Source organism: Dipodomys merriami, unplaced genomic scaffold (genome assembly GCF_024711535.1).
Source record: "Dipodomys merriami isolate MVZ:Mamm:240054 unplaced genomic scaffold, mDipMer1.0.p SCAF_17, whole genome shotgun sequence".
Lineage (NCBI taxonomy): Eukaryota > Metazoa > Chordata > Mammalia > Rodentia > Heteromyidae > Dipodomys > Dipodomys merriami.
Window position 1 is genome coordinate 36,114,982 of NW_027203048.1, and position 17,155 is coordinate 36,132,136.

At 41.9% G+C, this 17,155-nt stretch overlaps 1 protein-coding gene across 7 annotated transcripts in view; it reads right to left on the reverse strand.

The window, feature by feature from the left end:
* Positions 1 to 385: 385 nt before the first annotated feature.
* The window catches only part of Bcl11a (BCL11 transcription factor A), a 102,607-nt gene continuing 85,837 nt past the window's right edge, over positions 386 to 17,155 (reverse strand). For 3 of the 7 annotated variants that reach the window (XM_070025686.1, XM_070025687.1, XM_070025690.1), the window contains 3 exons: positions 16,199 to 16,300; positions 8,815 to 10,840; positions 830 to 917 (listed from right to left, as the gene is read on the reverse strand). In XM_070025686.1, the coding sequence (XP_069881787.1) occupies positions 8,817 to 10,840; positions 16,199 to 16,300 (2,126 nt within the window). In that variant the 3' untranslated portion in view covers positions 830 to 917; positions 8,815 to 8,816. Of the gene's footprint in view, positions 918 to 8,814; positions 10,841 to 16,198; positions 16,301 to 17,155 lie in introns of all 7 variants that reach the window. The other 4 variants (XM_070025692.1, XM_070025691.1, XM_070025688.1 and 1 more) reach the window with 3 other exon arrangements.

The following is a 17,155-nucleotide window of genomic DNA, read 5'->3' on the forward strand; positions in this document are numbered from 1 at the left end:
AATCCTGCCTGGTAGCTACCAAAAGCATATATTTGAAAAACGGGACTCAGAGTGCCATATTATGCATTATTTAATGGTATGCAAATTATAAGTCAGACAGTTAGGAAACCCACACTTCAGCGTTAATAAACAGCAATACTACTACTGCATTAATTATGATATCACTATGATTTATTCTCAAGTTTTGCATGTTGATTCTCCTTGAAAATGTATGCCATCTGATAAGCAATAACCTAGCTCCTCTGACACAGCCTACTCATTCCTCAAATGGGTCTCTCTAGAACCCTCCCAATGGGCATCTGCAGGAAATGGGTATAGAAATACAGTCCTAAGCAGCCGCATTGTCTTAGGAACATTAAAAATTAAAGAACAAGCAAACACCACCTAAAGCTCCAACATTTATTGTGTCAATGTTAAGCACACTTTTTAAAAGACAACATAGAATGTATAGAAACAAGGGGTCAGGAGGGGGGCTCATGCTCATTTCCACAATACGAGTAATTAGGTTAGCTGGTTTTAAAAGGGCAGGACATCGCTCGGGACAGCAATGGTCCGAGGACCCTCTGTATGGGATTGATTCACTGTTCCAAGGTGGATCTGTTTTTTTTGTTTTTACTTTTTATTAAAAAATATAAATAAAATGGCACTGCAGGCCCAGGCTGGAAGGACTCGGCAGGATTCTTGTCTTCGCACAACGGCTTCTTGGAGGCTACTGTCAGAAAACATCACAAACTAGCAGGATGACAAACCACGCTGACGTCGGCTGGGCGGCATGTGCCCACCCCGCCCCGGGGGTGGGGGGTGGGGGGAGGGCTTCAAATTTTCTCAGAACTTAAGGGCTCTCGAGCTTCCATCCGAAAACTGCCACACATCTTGAGCTCTCTGGGTACTACGCCGAATGGGGGTGTGTGAAGAACCTAGAAAGAGGTTGGAGATAGAAAAAGAAGGAGGGGGGGAGAAAAAGTACAGGTGTGACTTGGCCCAGTGATTTGTTTTTTTCTGTTCTCTCCCTAGCTTTTATTAAAATTATGACTTAAATCAACCACAGATTGAGCCACTGGCATGATTACAAAAACCATCTCCCCTCCCCAGATATCTGCCTTCTGCGTGGCTTCCCCATGCCACCCCCACCTTATATTCATTCCCCAGGAGACCACCCCCCAACACCCCATTATATGATAGTCCTAGAAACTTGGGACACACCTGGAAGGAAACACTTTTCCTTATGACTGAGAAAACTTAGTAGGAAACAATCCTTTGGTTGAGGAGAGCGGGAAAGGGAAGAGGGAAAGGGGGACATTTTCTTAAAATAATAATAAAATTATAAAGGAACAAAAAAATCAAAATTGATGTAAAAGCAGCACAACAAAAACATGAAATGTCATCAAGGTTCAACGTCAAAGCAGCCAACGATTTACAAAAGGCGAACAAATCTCAGAAGAGAAAATCAGAACCCAAAGTAGTTGCTCTCAAATTGCACCCCAAACTGCCTGTAGTTTCTTTCAAGCATGCAGGGTTTGTTTGTTTTTTCTTTTCTTTTCTTTCTTTTCTTTCTTTTTTGTCTGTCAGGGGGGAAGGCAATGGCGAAGGAAAGAAGGGAGGTTATTTTCCTCTGGGTTTCCTCCCTTGCCGTGTGTGGACAGTGACTTGAAGCAGCACAACTGCGAGTCCGGATGTGTCCAGGAGGGCTACACAGTGGCATTCCAGGCCTTGTTGCCATGGCGACTCAAAGCAAGGGCCTGGGGCCTCCTCTCCCCTGACTCCATGGGGCAGGAGGCTTGGGGTCTGGAGCTCAGCTGCTCTCATGAATTCTTCCCCTTCCCCCCACTGAGCAGTGGAGACCTGGACTGAGGGGCCTGCTGTATCCAGGTGGGCTCTGGGAAATCCCATTCCCAGTCCAGCTCTAACTGTCCTTGAGGTCCCTTAACTGATAACCCAACCACCACCAAACCCCTTTGTCTGTATCACTATGGATATGTAAAGCCAAAACAAAGTATAGCATGGACATGTATCACATCTGTGGTTATTTTAAAGCACAGTCCCCTAGGAGTCTGGGGGTACCTGCTTTAAGAAAACCCTTTAGGGAAATTATTTAATTTGCCTTTTCTGCTGTCTCTGTGAAAGATCTAATAGATATATGTGCTTCCCTCATACAGTTTTTGCCACGTTACAGAAAGGAAAAACAGTATTTGAATCAATCATTGTGTTTGGCCAAGTTTAAATTCTTAAGTTCAGTGATTCTCATGACCTATTATTGGTCTCCTTTCCCACTTGGGAGGAATTAACTGGATCCCATGATCACCGGCGATGACACTGGGAAAGAGAGAGAGAGAGAGAAGCAGGCCTGTCCCCCTGAAGGCTGATTCCCTGGCCATGTGCTGCAGTAAATGGAACAGCAGGGCTAATGGGGGAACAAGGTGCTAGCAAGTAGAAGTGCGCAGTCAACCACCGTGTCTCTAGTTTGTAGCTGTAGCAGCCCTGGAGTAAATGTGTCTGTGTTCTAGTGTCCATTTCTCCAAAAATGGCCTCATTTATTCTCCACTGGGAAGGCCCCTGGGCCTCAGGAGGCACTTAGGAAAATTTGCTAAGTGGCTCATGCCTTTTAAAAGCAATTTTTTCAAAAACAGTATTCCCAAGCAGGTTGAAAGAACACTGCCAACCCCATCCTCTTATCAGCAAAATCCCCACAGTTTGTTTGTTGTGTTTTTTAAGGAAGTTGTCTTTGAAAACCAAATTGGAAGGCTATATTTGTAAATAGGCTAGGCCAAGGGGTATGGGGTGTCATTCTTAGTGAAGAACAAACAACAGTCATCAACAAGTGTGTGTGTGTGTGTGTGTGTGTGTGTGTGTGTGAGAGAGAGAGAGAGAGAGAGAGAGAGAGAGAGAGAGAGAGAGGGAGGGAGGGAGGGAGAGGGAGAGGGAGAGAGAGGGAGAGAAAGGGAGAAGAGGTTGTTCTGTTTCTTCCCTCACTATGTGAGAAAAGTGTTTAAAGCCAGACAGGACAGACCCTGCAGCTTCCCAGATCCTTTTCAGGATGGCCCCAAATAATCCCAGTACCTTTCGGCAAACTTTCAGTGTCTGTGAATAAACCACTTCATTTCCTGATTTCTCCAGTTGAAATTCTAGCTAATTCACCCCTCCTCCTGTCCCTTTCTTTCAAATGCTCTCTTCAAGCATATGGACTTATTGCATATACAAAAAAATGGTATTTAAACAAACAGTTCTATCCGCAGAATGTCCTGGGAAAAACTCTCAACTACTTCATAATTCCTGCCATGGCTGGTACACTTGAAGAACCACATTTACCCCACTTCTTAGCAACATTTAAAACAAGTTCATTTCCATCCTTCTGTGGCCCCTAAACAAAAAGAGTTAACAAATGGGCTCGAGAAGGAGGCAGGACATATTTTTGCTGGGAGAGTTTATGAGTTAAAATCTGTGATAGCATTTGCCATATTCATGTGTATTACGATCTCAAAATAAAGATAAAAGTGAACCTCTTAAGCATCAATAAGTTCAAGTACATAGAGAACATTCTAGACTGTTAATAAAACTTAACTGAAAAATTAGAAATACTGTTTTTTAGTCATTTCCTCACTTTAAAATGTATCAGGAATTCATCTTAATATGGGAAATGTTTCCATATTATTTTATACTCAGATTAAACTTCAGGGTTCAGGATATATAATATCACTTATAAGTCATATTCTGGCGGGCTAAGTTTCCATGCTTCTATTGTTCACTCAGCTGAGAGATATTTTATCAGCAGGCTTCAATAAGTCAGGAGACAAAGTAACCTGAAGAACCTGTCTCCCAATAAATTTATTTAACTTTGCACCATGTAAATCAAACATAATCTATGATTTATCACCAGATGGTTGCACCCCTACCCATTCCCCATTTGATTTAAGAAATCTGAACATATAAGTATACCGTATCCCCCATTAATTCCGTCTGACAGGATGCAAAACCTAATTACACTAAGAGCATCATATAGTGAGAAATTAAAATGAATACTGTCTATAAAACCTACACAGTTATAATCAGAGCTCCTAATAAATGGGCAATAGGGGCACGCAGAAAGGCTACAGACATTTAATATAGTGTAGCACAAGTCACCATTTCTAAGACCAACATGGCCCCGGGTAATATTGGGATCCACCTCAAACAGCATATGGGATTCAGGTTTGAAGTAATCTAATCTAAAACACAGATATCTTTTCTTCATTCACTCACAAACATTAAGTACACCATGCCCCATCTCAGCTCCTAAGCAATGTTCTCCAAATTCCTCTCTTAGTGAATTCCTCTGTTCCCCACCCAACTTGGCTTAAAAAAAAAAAAAGTAAAGTAAAACACCTACTTTCTCTATATTTTCAAAAGATAATAACTCTCCTTGCATCAGATAAAAAGCATTACATGAAAAGGCCACCTCACAGGCAGTAAAGCCTAAGAATTGAGCGACAAAATGCTACTACAAGAAGACAACGAACAGTTTTTGTTTTGGTTTTTTACAAAACTAAGAACAATGTCGGATCCATTCATCTACACTGGGCACAGGGAGACAGTATCACAGAGGCATGTGCTGTAATAAAGCAAATTGATGCTGTAACATGCAGAATTTATAAAACTGACAACACAGAGTTCTAAGGAGGGCTTTATAAAATAGAACTAACTTGCTTTTCAAGGCATTTCATAAATCTGTTGGTTGGTCAAAAGATAATTGAAGGGTATCTCCATCCTCATTTTTTGTCAGTCAGGTAGACTCTATAAAAACAATCTGTAGCATCTACATCCAGAGAATTTCCACAGGTAAACTATGATGCATCTCAGGGAATCAGTTCTAGATTCCAGAGACTTGGCTATGTCTGGCTACCCCTGATTGCTACTTTCTGGGTTTTGGTTGGTTGGTTGATTTTGTTTCTTTGTCTCCTTTTTCCATCCCTCCTTTTCTGTTGTTGTTTTTCTTTCTTTCTTTCTTTCTTTCTTTCTTTCTTTCTTTCTTTCTTTCTTTCTTTCTTTCTTTCTTTCTTTCTTTCTTTCTGTTTAATCAGATGCCTTTGTTTCTGGAGTTTTAGAGGTGAGAGGTGTGTTGTTTTTGTTTTGAGGAAAAGCTGCGGTACAGAAACTAAAGAGCTGATTTTGTTTTTTAAAAAAATGCTTTTACATTACATGCTAAGATAGGGCAATGATGGGAGAACTGAAAAGAACTTTTAGACAGTAAGAACAGCAACAATTCTAAAGGAAATAAAAGTTTAAGATGCTATCACCAGCAAGTCTTTCCCTTATATCTGAATGGATTTCTGCTAAGAGATGAAGAGAAAGTTTTGAATATCTGATGAAAATTATTTTAGAACTGTAAAGATTATAAGCTAGTTCCGTGGTTTGAGGTATGCCTATTTTAATATAGTAAGTACTTTATGTTCCTTTAGGGTATAATACACACATCAAAATACCCATACAAATCACTCTGAAAAAGACTGACTGGCCTTCTATTAAAACCTGCTATTTTCTTGGAAGTAATTTACAGAGTGTGTCAAATGAGGACACAGGAAGCTTACGTTGTGTACTTTAATTTTTTTTATTTTTTTCAATAAAGGGACAAAATGGGTGTATGAACAGGTTAATGCAGACAACTGCCAAAAAAACACAGACAGTGGTTTTTCCAATAGAACTTAACAAAGACCAGAAACAAATACAATAAAAAGCCAGGTTGTAATGACCTTTGGTCATCCAAATAAAAAAAAATAATAAAAACAGAGAAAAATAAAAGATCAAATTAAGTGCCTCTGTTTTGAACAGGGCACCTAAGCAATAATAAATAGTGACTCCCATAGTAAAAGATAAAATTTCAAGTTACGACAAACAGCTTTCATTACAGGAATAGAAAAGGCCAATAACAAAATATTCTGCATTGCCATTTACAAAAAAGTATTGACTAAAGCGGGCTTTTCTCTTTAATATGCTTTGCATATGAAATTCTTTCCAATCTAAATATAAAGCACCATTTAGTTTTTGGCAATGAAAAAAACTGCAAAACATTGGTTTTATTTTTTTCCTTTTTTTTTTCTTTCTTTCGTTTACTGCATATGAAGATAAGATGCTGGAATGTAGGGGGGATAGAAGGAAAAGGGACAAGAAGCACACTACAGAACAAACCAACGTTATTAGCTTGCAGTACTGCATACAGTATGGCAGCAGGAAAAAGGAACAAAAAGGATATGTACAACCTCTATGACAGCCATCCGTGTGACATTCTAGCAGGCTCCCCCAAACTGCCATTATATGGCTTCTCATCTGTACAATGTCACACTTTTTTGTTTCTCTTTTTTTTTTAAGCATACAAATAATTTGCACTATATTATCCTGCCAAATTAAAAAAATATACTGTGGCAGCCTGTCTTTTTTTTTTCCACTACCAAAAAAAAGGTACATTGATACCTTTTAAGAGAACAAGCAACAGTTAAAAATACAAGCTTCAATATAAATACTATAGTGCCTAACACTAGATGAACATTTAATTCAAATACCATTCTAGAAATACAGAAAAAAGACCATAAATGTGTTTTAGCATAGGAATCAACATGAGTGTGCATTTTCCTATATTTAAGTACTATATAATCTTAAACCTTTCCCCGGTGTATGGTTATTTTTTTTTTTTTACAACCTGAAGAGCGGTGTGTAATCCAAGGCATAGAATTTCCACTACCATTTTTAAATGGATAACAAGTCTTGTAACACCACCAAGACAATGGAACCCTAAAATGTAGTTTCCCCCCTAAACATAATGAAGTGTTTTTTAAAAAAATTTTTTCTTAACATTTATACTTAAAAAAGTTTTGTACAAAAAAAAAATCCTTGCACTGTAGAAGCGAAAGCAATCATTCATTTCTATGTTAAGTGTATTCTGTTTCCATTCACAGCGCTTTGCAATGTTGCGTCCAAGTAAGTAAGCTCATTAGTCAAGTAAATGGCTGGCAGCGTTTTGTAAATTATTTTTTATGCTCATCAATGAGATTGTGTTCAATTTTTTTCCAGCATTCTTGCAACTTTTCCCTTAAGTATAGACCTGTAAACTGGGAAAATTGTACAGTGCACTTCATTGTCCTATCTGAGCAAGGTTATTTTATACTCAACCTCTGTATCTCTGATTAGAGAAAAGATACAGGTATCACAGGCAGAGTCAAGTGCTATTTGAACACCAACTGGGGCAGATGCTAGCTTCATTTTTAAAAAATAAAAAAATAAAAAATAAAATAAAATCAAAACAATGAATCTTCTTCCATGTTAACACAAATAGCACACAGTGTATGGAAAAGAAATGAAGTACAACTTTTAGGGAACACAGACATATATACTGCTACTCTTTCTCTTCTTTTGTTTTTTTTTTTTAAGAATGTCACATTTAAATGCAAGTCTTAAGAATTCATAGTTAATCATCATTGTATCAGTATTAGCTTATACACCTGTTCTAGTTTTAAAATGGCAAAGAGTACCACCTTGTGCTAAGAAATCACTTTTTTTCCTCTGTTCCCCTCTGTCAAACCTTCCTGTCAGCCTCTTCTTTTTAATATGGTATACAAGGTCTTACGCTTATCATTTGATTGTCCTCTTGACAACCAAGTGAATCTGGATCTATTTCTTTTAGTGCCAAAATATTTAAAAGATATTATTTAAAACAAATATCTTCATAAAATTAACTCCCTACTAATGTATTTCATCATATTCCAGGGCTTTTGCACATTACACATTCAATTTAATCATCATTAAAAAAAAATAAAACTTTGGGCAAAACAGCCCATTTCTTTTAAGCTCTCACCAGGAGCAAAGTAGCTTTTATACTGGTATAATCAGTTTTTGTTCACAAAGTTAAACTAAAGGGAAAATGATGATTAACTAGGACTTAATAGATCATATTTTTAGGTAGCCATTGTTGTGAGAAATACAATATAGAATTATTATATGCTAGGTCCTAAGGTTTATTACCTCACCCAATGCTGAATTCAGCTACAAGTTTATAACAAGTAGAAAGAACCATCAGTGTGGTTTTAATAGATCCAAGGCACTCATATTTTAAAACCAAATGATAGAATAAACTTGTTCTGTTTTTCTTTTCTGTTAATATGTCAATTCAAGGCCTTTTTTTCCCTTTCCAATTGATACATTTAACCCTTTAGAGACAGACATTTAGCTCATAGAGTTTTCTTTTTCAGTGCTATATATTCTGTCTATAGAGGATTAATCCAAAGACTGTTTTTCCTCCTCACGTTATAAAATAAAACTGTACATGATATGTATTACAGAATGTATGCAGCATGGTTTTTTTTCCTCTCTCTCTCTCTCTCTTTTTCTCTCAGAACGGAACTGGAAACAGCAACATGTTTGCTCAGCAATGAATTAGGGACAATTTAAAATAGCCATAACATACCATACATGCTGTCTAAGCTTAAAAAAAAAACATACACAACATGTAAATTATTGCACAAGAGAAAGGCTCAAAGTTTGCGTAAAATGCAATAGTATTGCCCCATACAGATCATGCATTCAAACGGTGAGAACATAAAGGGGGGGAGGGGGGAAAGAAAAAGGAAAAGGAAAAAGAAAAAGAAGAAAAAGAAAAAAAAAACAGGTGTGCTGGTGACAAGCACTCTCATAATCTTAGCTTTCCTTACTTCTGTTTGTTGTTTGTTTGTTTGTTTAAATCACATGGGACTAGAAAAAAATCCTACAGGGAGTGGGGTTGGAGGACTATGGGGAAGGAGGGGTGAGAGGGGGGCTTGTCAGGTGGGGCCGAGGGGAGGAATATTAATATACCTCTATTCCGTTTTTATATCATTATTCAACACTCGATCACTGTGCCATTTTTTCATGTGTTTCTCCAGGGTACTGTACACGCTAAAAGGCATCTTACAAATTTCACATTTGTAAACGTCCTTCCCCACCTGGCCATGCGTTTTCATGTGCCTGGTGAGCTTGCTACTCTGGGCACAGGCATAGTTGCACAGCTCGCATTTATAAGGCCTTTCGCCCGTGTGGCTTCTCCTGTGGACAGTGAGATTGCTACAGTTCTTGAAGACTTTCCCACAGTACTCACAAGTGTCGCTGCGTCTGCCCTCTTTTGAGCTGGGCCTGCCCGGGCCCGGACCACTAATATGGGGCGTGCTCCCTCCACTTCCCGTGCCGCTGCGCCCCGAGATCCCTCCGTCCAGCTCCCCGGGCGGCGTGGAGAAGCGCAAGCTCCCATTCTCCGAGGAATGCTCCGACGAGGAGGCAAAAGGCGATTGTCTGGAGTCTCCAAAGCTAAGGAAGGGATCCTTGAGCTGCCTGGAGGCCGCGTAGCCCGCGAGCCACTGGGAGTACACGTTCTCCGTGTTGGGCATCGCGGCGGGGGGCAGATCGAACTCCTTCTCCAGCTTGATGCGCTTGGAGAAGGGGCTCAGCGAGCTGGGGCTGCCCAGCAGCAGCTTTTTGGACAGGCCCCCCGAGGCCGACTCGCCCGGGGAGCAGCCACGGCCGTTAACAGTGCCATCGTCTATGCGGTCCGACTCGCCGGCCACCGAGTCTTCGTCGCAAGTGTCCCTGTGGCTCTCGGCCTCGGCCAGGTGGCCGCGCTTATGCTTCTCGCCCAGGACCTGGTGGAAGGCCTCGCTGAAGTGCTGCATGGAGCTGAGCACCATGCCCTGCATGACGTCGGGCAGGGCGCGGCCCTCGTCGCCCACCACGCCCACCACGGCGCCCCGCGAGCTGTTCTCGTGGTGGCGCGCCGCCTCCAGGCTCAGCCCGAAGCCGTAGTCCACCCTCTCGCTCTCCGTCAGCTCCTCCTCCTCCTCTTCCTCCTCTTCTTCCTCTTCCTCGTCGTCCTCCTCTTCCTCCTCGTCCCCGTTCTCCGGGATCAGGTTGGGGTCGTTCTCGCTCTTGAACTTGGCCACCACGGACTTGAGCGCGCTGCTGGCGCTGCCCACCAGGTCGCTGGTGCCGGGTTCCGGGGAGCTGGCGGTGGAGAGGCCATCGTCAGACTTGACCGTCATGGGGGACGACTTGTGCATGTGCGTCTTCATGTGGCGCTTCAGCTTGCTGGCCTGCGTGCACGCGTGGTCGCACAGGTTGCACTTGTAGGGCTTCTCGCCCGTGTGGCTGCGCCGGTGCACCACCAGGTTGCTCTGAAATTTGAACGTCTTGCCGCAGAACTCACAGGACTTGGACTTGACCGGGGGCTGGGAGGGAGGAGGGGCAGATTGTAGAGGAGGGAGGGGGGGCGTCGCCAGGAAGGGCGGCTTGCTACCTGGCTGGAATGGTTGCAGTAACCTTTGCATAGGGCTGGGCCGGCCTGGGGACAGCGGTGGGCTAGACGTGTTCCCTGCCAGCTCTCTAAGTCTCCTAGAGAAATCCATGGCGGGAGGCTCCATAGCCATTGGATTCAACCGCAGCACCCTGTCAAAGGCACTCGGGTGATGGGTGGCCAGGGCCATCTCTTCCGCCCCCAGGCGCTCTATGCGGTGGGGGTCCAAGTGATGTCTCGGTGGTGGACTAAACAGGGGGGGAGTGGGTGGAAAGCGCCCTTCGGCCAGGCCGGAAGCCTCTCTCGATACTGATCCTGGTATTCTTAGCAGGTTAAAGGGGTTATTGTCTGCAATATGAATCCCATGGAGAGGTGGCTGGGAAGGACATTCTGCACCTAGTCCTGAAGGGATACCAACCCGCGGGGTCAGGGGACTTCCGTGTTCGCTTTCTAAGTAGATTCTTAATCCATGAGTGTTCTGTGCGTGTTGCAAGAGAAACCATGCACTGGTGAATGGCTGTTTGCAAGTTGTACATGTGTAGCTGCTGGGCTCATCCTTACCTGCAAAATAATACAACACCAACATCAATGTTTAATCACGCAGGTGGACATCTGCAACTGCTTATTCATGTTCTACTTCCAGCTTTCCCCCGCCCCCCACCCATCAACTTCTCACATAGCTACCTGGCACATCTGGTGGTTGCTACCCAGTGAATGTGTCAGACTAGTTTTCCTGCCATTAAACTCGGTTCTGAGGATTCTGTATCCAAGCCCCAACCAGAAAACATCCTGGCCATTTCAAGCTCTAGGATGAGAGAGAAACTTCGTACTCGGGACCTGGGTCTTCTGAACATTTTGAGTTCATCCGTTGTGATTTGGGACAAACCACTTCATCCCTGCAGGCCTCCTCATCTGTTAGCTAAGGGACTTGGACAGGCAAACTCACTTTCTAAATCCTATCAACCCACTCTCTTCTTCCTGAGGTGGAAGGTGAACTTCCTAACTAGACAATCATTCCACAGAAACACCAAAAATTAAGAATAAGGAAATCAACTCAACTACAATTCGCCATGGATCTACAGAGGCCTAACCTGAAAACACTAAATGTGGAAATCATTAAAATGAGAAGGGACCAAAAACATTCTTCAGTGGGAGAGAGACTAGCAAAATTCTCATATCCTGCCACATGCGTGAGTTCTAAATTTGGAGTCCATAACAACTTACAAGGACACCCATGTCTAATCTCAAAGGATGTTGTGAAACATCTCAAAAAGAAAATGGAATTCAGAGTTAACCAAAAGGCCGTATGAAATCCCGAGGAACTGTCCCCCAGTGCAACAAACACAAGCCTGGAGAAGTTAGTTGGGAGTGGGTGGTGCCAACTTCAGCAGACACAGTATTCAGGCTGCAGGAACAGTTAAGGCAGCCAGCAAGCACCATGACAGGCAGCAGGCTGAGCAATGTTACCCTAGCCTCCTCCTCATTATTTTGAGAGGCTAACAACGTGAACCAAATTATACAACATCCTGCGCCCTCGGCTGAGACTCGGCTCCAGTTGAGAAAGAAACAGAAAGATACAGTTCAGCTAGTCGACTCTTTGGCCAGTAGCCAAGCCGTCTGGAGAGGGGCCCTGCTTAAGTCACATTATTTCTCTCTTGCTGAAAAGAACCCGAGAGTGGTAAAATGCCACGTTGGCAAAGAGGGGGCCAGCTTGACTTTACAAAATCATTCATTTCTGAAGATAGCTAAATTGCAACATATATGTTTTATATACATATATTTACTCCATCTACATGAAGTCACTAACCAACAGTTTACTAGTCAAACTCGAGCCTTTAAAAGGGCACAAGTGATAGTAGCCCAGGGACAAGGATGCGAGAAGATAATGGCCCTAAGGTTAAAAGAAAAGAAAAGGCTTAAAATGTAACTGAGAAATAAACTTTCTCCCTCCTTTAAGAGGGGCTGGCAGTGTTGCTCAAGCCCCCAGCTAGCTTTGTAAGTGGTTTAAAATGACAAAATTCACCAGGGAGCTAAAGAGTGGGAATGTGGAATCAATTGTATGATTCCTCCATTGAGCACGTCAGAAAGAGAAGCTGGCAGGGGCTTCTCAGAAGCCCTTTACACTCACATTCCAAAATAAGCCAGCCTCACTGCAGTACTAGTCTAAATTATGGACTCCTGTCCTGACCTTGTATTTTACAAAGCATTCATAATCTCACTCAATACACCCCACTCCTGGGCAAATCTCTTTAACACGATTAGATGATAAGATACCAAAATTAGGTTTGAAACATTTGTCTAATGTGGAAAGGTGGGGGGGGGGAGGAATTAAAAGACAAAGGAAAACACTGACATTATTATCACATTATCTGCCTATTTTTGTTTTCCTCCCCTCCCTCTTCAAAGGGAAATAAAAAGCTTCATTGAGAGTATTTTCATAATTTTGTTGTTGTTGTTGAACAATAACTTGGGTCCAAAATAGGCATGCTTCCATGTCATGACCCTCTGTGGCTTTTTTCCTTTGCCTAGGTTATCATCATATATTTAGCCTGACAATCAGAATTAGATGAGTAAAAAGGAAATTTGTCAGCTGAGGCCAATCCTCAACACTTTCATCATTCCAAATGCCTTAAAATAATATTTTACCCTTAGAATCTTTTCTGGAAACTCAGGACTATAGCCACAATTAGCGACTCTGGCTTCTCTTGTGCCACTATTTGGCCACTGATAAAATGCCGAAATCTGTGGCATATGAGACTGCATCAAGAATCCCATTTGCATCCTTCCCACAAAGCTTAAACAAGATAAGTCCATTTTATTTTGCTGCCTGAGCCTCCTAAAAAAAAAAATTTCTCAGAGGCAGTTATGTGATTATGCTACAGTATGTTAACACTCTGATGGTATCTGTCCCCCTTCATACATCAGGTCAGGGAAAATGGCATTTTATCTTATAATGAGCACACAACATACAGTTCTCACTATCGCATTTTAGTATTCCCGTCAACTAAATATTCTAGATCATGAGGGCAGCTAGTGTAATCATAATGTCAATGAGAAGGGCTGTTACGATTGAGACTAAAGATTACATGGAAAGAGCTGCTTTGAAACTGGTAATTATTACCAGTCCACTAATAGCAAATGATGCATTACAATTTCACCATATAATCTGTATTTCACTTGGCTCATGCCGGTGCACCATATTATATTACAGTGCTCACAGATTGGAAATTCCTAAACTGCACTCATCAATAAATGTGTTACTTGCCATAATTGGTGAAATTACTTTGTTCATAACATCTTGGATGGTTTAGAAAGACCAGAATTGATTTCCTGGGTGGCAAAATTAGGGCTACATTGATTTATTGACATGTAAAATATAATAATATTCTTCATTTACTCTGATGAAAATCAACTTCTCAATTTGAAAGCCTCATTGGGCATTCACCAGGATTGTTCTGATTTAAAGCAATAATCTGAGACCTGGGCCTCAAGCATAAGGAATCGGAGGCACTAGAAGGGTTAAAAGCAGTTGTTGCCCACCTTATTGGGATTTGTCTTATTTCATTTTCTCTTATGAGAAGAAATGACTTCCATACCTAGTGTGTCACCAATGTAAAAAAAAAGTCATGTGACTAGTACCTCCAAATATGGAAGAACAAGGAGGTCTAAGGCTGGAAATCCCAGCTCTGTAGTTTACTAGCTTGTGACTCTGAGATTGTCATTTAATTTTCCTAAGCCTTAGGATTCTTATCTGTAAAATAAGCATAAAAACAGCACCTTCAAAGAACTGTGAGGGTCAGGTGACAGATGCATATAAAAACCCTGCATAAACTATTAGGTCCAACACACATGCGCTTTTTCATTACTACCAGGCGTGATTAATTACTGAGGGTAATCACTAACCACATTACATGCCCAGCAAGGCTTGGAGAGAAGGTCCAAGGCAGGACTCACCCCAGGCTCTGGTTAGAGAAGGTAGGATGGAAAGGGAGGAGATATTAAGTCATTGTTCTCAGTTTCTCTATCCAGGGGCTCCCTAAGCTAAGGGCTCTGAAAGCCTAGAGCAGCTGGTCAATGCAGCTGAAGGGGGAGGGCAGGTGGAGATTGGCTTTGTCCTAGAGCTTTCTGGAACCCTACTGCCCATTTCCACATACCTTCCTCTGGTCACTCCTAAACTGGTCCTGCCAGCCTGGACATCAGCAAATTATGTACTATGTGGATAGGGAGGAAAGAATAGGAGTTCTCTATCAGGGTCCCACTTTCCCACCCATCCTATCAACTCCTTGTCCTCAGGAAAACTAAGCCCAAGAGAGAAGGCAAAACTGTTTGCCTGATCCATAGATCTGGGCTCCTCAGCTCCACCCTCCTCTCCAGTGCCTCACTCCCTCATCTCCCTTCCCTCCTGTGTAGCTCTGTAGCTCAGTTCCCACAGCCAAATGCAGGCCCCAGGCACCCCCAACAAAAGGAGGTGAGTACTCCCCCACCCAAACAGCAAGTAGGGACTGGAATCTGTGAGGCCAACTCCCTAAACTCTGCAGTCTGTGACCTAACCTAGGCTCAGTCCCAACCAGGAAGAGGGGGCAGATGAGGTGCTTTAACCCCTGCACCACCCAGCCCTCAGGACCCAAGGGCTTGTGAAACTCCTACAATAACTCTTTGTTACCTAGGATTACCTAGGAGTTAATGAAAATAAACAACTGGTTTTGAATTTGGTTTCAGGGTGTACCACCTGCCCTGAAAACAACAGTCCACAATATGAATAAGGCTACTTTCCCTCCCGTATTTTTTAAGGCCCCTTTTATAGCTTAACTCTTCCAGCTTTCTATTACTTTTCCCCTTCCCATGGCAGGTTATTTTTCATTTACTTTCAAAATCAAAACTAGATGTCACACATCCTTTTATCTTGAACCTGCTTTTTTTGTGTTTGGGGTAGAAACAGTCCCTCCCTCTAACATATTAGCTATGTGTGATTCATACCATGTGTGTTTCAACAGAGAACAGCCCACTGAGTTACTTTCTAAAACAATATCTTGCAGAAGACATGCTTATAAACAAACAAATCTAAATTTCATAAAAAGGTCCCCTTTAGAATTTGGCATGAATAAGTAAATAGATAATGGTGTGGGAGTGGAATCTTTACACTTCAACTTCGATGCTCTGCTTTTTACCCCAAAACTAGAAGAAAAGCAAGCAGAGATTGTGTGTATGGGTGTATATATGCATATATATGCACATATATAATGCTCCATGTGTATATAAAAATATACACATGTGAATGCATATACAACATGCATTAGAATAACTCCAGAGTAATTATATACTGACTCCTTGTAATTCTGGCCTCTACTAAAGATGTATGTCATTCATTGCTGGGCATCAGTAGCTCACGCCCGCCTGTAATCCTAGCTACTCAGGAAGTTGAGATTTGAGGATTATGGTTCAAAGCCAGCCCGGGGCAGGAAAGTCCATGAGACTCTTATCTCTGCTACCAAAAAACTGGAAGTGAAGCTATTGGTCAAATGTTAGGAGCCCAGTCTTGACTGAAAAAGCTAAGGAACAGCACCCAGGCTCCGAGCTCAAGCATTACTACCAGCACTAAAAAGTGCCAGCCTATACTGGTATATCCAGTCATCCGCCATGGAGCCAGAAAAGATTTTAAGGAGAAGATCCTTAGGGATGATGGTGCCATTAGCTCCAGGCCTCCAATGAGGAAAGAAAATGAAAAAGGAAAGGAAAAGTCATTCTCAGGGCTGAATGGGCCTGGGAATTGGGTGCCAAGAGAACGATGGAATAATACTGATGTGGTGCCAATCTATTTTGGAAGTAACTCCCTTCAGTACTTAAAAAGTTAAGGTAATTTCCAGAAACTCTCATCTCTAAACACATGGACATTTGTAGAAGAAAGAATGTTCAACTTACAAATACCCTGCGGGGCGTATTCTGCACTCATCCCAGGCGTGGGGATTAGAGCTCCGTGTGCAGATCGAGGGGAGGACAGGCCCCTCCAGTGCAGAAGTTTATCTGTGAAAGAAACCCAAAATCAAGTACTACAGCCATAAACAACGTGCATCATAAACCACAGGACATCACATTTCAATTCCATTAAAATAGATGAACATCATTACAACAGCCTTGCAGATAGTTAACAGGCCCAAGGCCTGAAACAAAAGAGTGGTGAGTTGTTTCCCACAGTTTTTGTTTTGTTTTTAATGGTGGTCTTTTTGGACAAAAGTGAAGGGGTATTTTTAGGGGGTTGTTCTTCATTTTTTATTTATTTGTTGTTACTTGATTGTTGTCTTATTATAGGTGATGTAAAAATATCAAGGAGGAAATTAGTAATATTATGAAATGGTATTATCTGCAAGGCTGGTTTACAACTATATACATACATATATGGGTGTGTATGTTGGTGTGTGTGTGTGTGTGTGTGTGTGTGTGTGTGTGTGTGCAAGCCCAAGCCAAAAGAATATTTAAAAAAGAAGAAGAAGAAAGAAAGAAAAAGATTACTAGGAAATAAATGGGTTTGTGAACCATTTTTTTACAGGACACTCCAGCTCTGCTTTCTCCCTCCTACATCTTTCTTCCATAAGATTATCAAATAAGGAAACCTCAAAACACTGAATATGTCCAGGCCACAGTCAAGAATTCTATCAATGGCCGGGCACCAGTGGCTCACACCTATAATCCTAGCTACTCAGGAAACTGAGATTTGAGGACTAAGGTTCAAAGCCAGCCCCGGGCAGGAAAGTCCATGAGATTCTTTTTAAAAAATTTTTCTTCTTTCTTAATATATATTTTTTATTGTAAAGATACTGTACAGTTTAACCACCAGGAAACAGGAAGTGACGCTATGGCTCAAAATGATACAGCACTAGC